The sequence below is a fragment of the Ailuropoda melanoleuca genome, chromosome 1, assembly GCF_002007445.2.
Source record: "Ailuropoda melanoleuca isolate Jingjing chromosome 1, ASM200744v2, whole genome shotgun sequence".
NCBI classification, from domain to species: domain Eukaryota; kingdom Metazoa; phylum Chordata; class Mammalia; order Carnivora; family Ursidae; genus Ailuropoda; species Ailuropoda melanoleuca.
The window spans coordinates 169,243,190-169,247,735 of record NC_048218.1 but is presented as its reverse complement, the minus strand read 5'-3'; the positions used below and the strand labels follow the sequence as shown (position 1 = coordinate 169,247,735).

At 41.8% G+C, this 4,546-nt stretch overlaps 1 protein-coding gene across 1 annotated transcript; it reads right to left on the bottom strand.

Moving 5' to 3' along the window:
• Positions 1 to 1,345: 1,345 nt before the first annotated feature.
• Positions 1,346 to 4,476, bottom strand: LOC105238759. Its single transcript, XM_019802407.2, has 3 exons — positions 3,945 to 4,476; positions 2,404 to 2,501; positions 1,346 to 1,727 (listed from the first exon to the last, which is right to left on the bottom strand). Exons 1-3 carry the CDS (start codon positions 4,453 to 4,455, stop codon positions 1,698 to 1,700), a joined length of 639 nt encoding a protein of 212 aa, XP_019657966.2. The 5' UTR covers positions 4,456 to 4,476; the 3' UTR covers positions 1,346 to 1,697.
• Between the last annotated feature and the right edge of the window lie 70 nt (positions 4,477 to 4,546).

The window sequence follows — 4,546 nt, the reverse complement described above, 5'->3', positions numbered from 1 at the left end:
TTGGACCAGTCCTCTTTTTGTGGTTGCTCTTCCGTATTACTGGCATTACCATCTTCCCAGTAGCCAAAGAGCCCCAGTTATGGTCCATTTAAGTGTCTTGAGCTAGTTCACCCACAACACTTGAAACTCATTTCACAGGTGTCAAAAAAGAGATCAGATTCAACTCACACTAACACATTAATAGAAAACCACACTCTTTAATCTTCGCATGGGGATTTATACGTAAATGAATCAGATTGTTGGAATTTGAATGAATCAGAATTATTGGTGGGGAGTTAGAGTAGTGGAATGCCTTCCTGGTTCCCAAATAAGCAAGGAAGTTGGATTATACGGACTCAAGTCTTCTTTATTGTTCATTTACTCCAGCTAATGCATTCCTACCTCAGCCTTCCCACTTCACTTATGTTCTGGGCTTGGAATGATGGTGGGAACAGTGACAAGGCCAAAACTGTTAATCTAAATTGACACTAAGCCATTCATTCACAAATATTTGAGTGCATATGATGTGCTAGGCTCTAATTATTCCATGGAGCTACTATAGCCCTAAGGAATACATGGTCTCAAGGGTGAAAACATTTTAACTCTCCTGACATGTCATGTCATGGGCTACAAAAGTGAAAATGCAGGTGTTACTAAAACACACAGGAGAATCCCATACTCCAGCCGTGGGTGGGGACAAGCATCAGAGATATTTTCCTAGATTATCTACCCAGTCTTTTAGGTAGGGGTTAGGAAGGAGGTTAAGTCACAAACCTTATCATAAGACCAGCTTTAGAAACTGTATTATCTTTTGCTTGCCTTTTTGCATCTCATCTGAAAACATGCAGTGCTATCACTTTGTACCATCTCCTTAAAATCCATCTTGAGAGTTAAATTTGTTACCACAGGAAGTTAAAAATACAGTTGAAAAATATAAAAATAGAGTAAACAAATATAGTTAACTTATCACTGGGCAACTCAGAGGCAACATTGAGTAAACCCATCCATAGGTATCAAAATATTGTTCATACAATCACCCAGGAAGCCTTTCCAGGAAGCAACCCCAGCCTTTCCACATTTGCCCTGTTCTTACAAATAACCTTAAGGACAGCCTTCATCCACATATAAACATTTTGGCACCTAGTCACAGACTTAACCTGTACCATTTATTGGGGAAAGACTTGTTCCACAAATTGACCATTTAGGTTGTAGTTTCTGAGTATAAGGAGTTCGTTTCTCTTGTTTCTATGAGTGTACACCGAAAATAAGTAACATATACTACAACCCACCAATGGACATACCGATCAGTGGAGCTAATATAAGCCTGGTTTCTATTTATAAAAAATAAGGTACCATCTCTATCATCAGGGAGGTGATGATGGGGAATCCTTCATCTTTTTTATTCTGTCCTCAACTCACCATCCTTTCCCCATATTTAAAGTTCCCGGGAGATTACCAGACAGTAATACACCTGGCAGAAGTATTCATGAACGATCCAACCCTTTGGTGGTGTTACCAGTGATGTGGCCATTTTGAGAGGGGAAGAAAATGCTTGAGAATCACACACATGCAATTGAATTTATTTGCTGTTTCAGTTCTTTTAATTCCAAAGGCTTTAGAATGACATTTTCTTTTTGTTCGTATAACTGCTTTCTCAGTTCAAATCAAGGGACGATCCTGTGTTCTAAGCCATCATGATGATGTACTGTTTAGCTCTTCTATGTAGCTGGAACACAGCAATCTGTTTCCTATGAAATAACAACAGAATAAAAGAGTTCCTTAAATTAGCTGTATAACAAACTCAAGATATACAGAGAATCATTACTAATATCTTTAGTTTTCATCTTTAGCATAAAGTTAAAAGTCTTAACATTTTGCCTGACCATGATTATCAGTCTTTCCTTATGACCACTGTGGGCAGGAATGGTGCCTTGAAAGGGCCAGTAACCGCTTGGCTCCCGGAAACCCCAGGCCCAGGGGTTGACGGTGTGGCGGGGATACTCAACACCAAGACTCAGTGTGAAGAGAAGCCTGTTATGCTACTAGTCCCTTAAGGGAGACCCTGACCTTCCAGGACTCAGCTCTACCACCTCCAAACTGGGAAGGACACTTTGATAAGCCACCAGGATAACTCACAAAATCCCATATAACCCACAACAGACTACCATTAACAGCACTGGGAATTAAACGTGGAAAACTGGCATAAAAATGACATTCCACAGAACTGAAAGGCTTTGGCTCCAACCTACGTGTAAGCGAGGATCTATAGATCTCAGGTCTATTACCCAGTCACAATGCTGCCATTTTTCACTGCCCACAAGAAGTGTTAGTTTTGGAGGGCAGAACATGCACTGAGTAGGAAACCTCAAACAAAGCCCTAAAAGCCATCATGAAACCCAAACTGGACACAGGATAGATACCAACCTCTGTACCTTCTGTCTGTTTCCTAAGCTTTACAGCACCTGCCTCAAATCTGTTTGAAACTTTGTAAGGTAGCTCGGTTTTCCATCTCTCACAGTTACCTGAGGGAAGAAGTGATTCATACATTAAATAACTCAAGTTGCTTAAAAACCAAGGGAAAAAAATAAAAAACACACCCTACACAAAAAAAACTATTATTTAAGATACTAGTCTGTACCATTCTACAGTCCTTGGCAGAAAAAAAAAATCAAAATAATAGACATAATCTAGACAATTCGGCCTGAAAATTATCATCTTAACTGTGTAAGAGTAAATTAAAGTTATCTTCTTCACAGGGCTGTGATAGGATGGAAAAAACTGATTCCTACACACTGATGAGAAATGACAGCAGAGGCAAATGAGACTTTGAGAAGACTAAAGGTAAGATGGACAGTGTTTTGGTTTAGGAGCTAAGACTGGAACTTAATTAAATTTCCCCCAGGGGCCCTTATGCATCCCATTTGTCACTTACATGCTACATTTCATTTTGGCACCGCAGGTATATTCATCCCCCACGTTCCACTTTGGGCCCTTCCCACTCAGTTGAGCCTCCTCCTTAAACATAGTGTGGTCTAAACTCAAGCTTCAACCAGGTGTGCATGACCTGCTTGTCCAGTCCTCCCATCGACAACCACATAGTAAAGCAAAACAATTCCCTTCCCAAGTTTACTTTTCCATGGATGTTATCATTTTCTTTAGGTATTCAAGTTCAAACCCCAGTCTTTTTTTTCTTAATCAGTTTTGTTAATGGATTCTCTGAGATGTGTATCTTTTACTCCCATGTGAGTTAGGACCCTTATCACTTTATATCCAATGTTCATTTAAACTGACTTTATACTGGGTTTTCAGCCACACAGACACACTTCAAATTCTTCCTACACTGTACTGCCAGCTGAAGATGCCTTCAGAGCACATTACTTCCTGTCCTTTCTCTTTCAGTTTGCTTTTGGCACCTCCTTATTGCATACAGGACAAAAATCTAAAAAAGGAAAATTTCTACTATTTTAGCCCATTCTGCTTAGACCCACTTGCCCAACTCATCACAGGGTCTCTCCTCTGGTTGGCTATTCTCAGCCTCAATCCCTGAAACACACTTGACCTGCCCTGGCTGCCCACTGGAGCTCATGCTACTGTCTCCATTCTCACTCCACACCACAGCCCCCAAATTTGTAGCAAAATTCACCACCTCCACATGGACTGCCCTTTCTCAGCAACTCCACCTAGATCTATGTCCATGACTTGTTTCTCTCTCCACTCCCGTCTTTTACCACCACCTAGCTCTCCATCATCTCCTACAGCTCTGTTTCAAATTACATCACAATTTCCTTGAATGCAGGACCTCAAACCTGGGATCTCTGCCAATCCTACAATCATGGGCACTACAGTTGTTTAGGAACATACTTTCAGAATGGAGAAATACTGTTGATCTAGGGCTGCCTGTGCATCAGGACCCAGTATGGAACCACCACAGACAACCAAAGAGGACGAGCCCATTAGTCACTTACATTGCCAGGGCTTGTGGGAGGCTGTCTTGGACTCCAGTCCCTCCTGCTTGGCCATGGTACGTTCCCCTCGGAACCTGCCATCCTGTCCTGTCACGTTGCATACCGTAGGGATGCTCTTATATTCTCCAAGCTTTACCCTATACTTATTTCTGGTGGGCCACACGATAAGCTGGGGAGGGAGAGAGCACTCAGGTGGCATCCTGATGATCCTGTCAGCCTTGCGATAAATCCTTCCTTTGGAAGATGTCACAGGGCCCAGCGGACTAACTTCTTCAAAGAGGCATTCTATCTCATACATTTCCCCTTCAGCTTCCTCTTCCAACTCACAGTCTTCTGAATCCTTGGGAAGTACAGTGTTCAAGACAGCATTTTTCTTCAATAAGTAGACTGTGTTCCCACTTGAGAAGTTGCTCAGGGATTTCTGCTTCCCGCCTTTCATGGTTCTTTTACTCTTTGCATACTTTTTGAAGTTCTCACGATCCTCCTCCTCAATCTCCTCATTCATGGTCATTTCTTCTTCATCTGTGCTCTGTTTCCCGTTCCTGATGGTCTTTCTCCGTGATCCCTTAGTTTTGCAGTCTGGTGAGGACTCTTCATCTTTG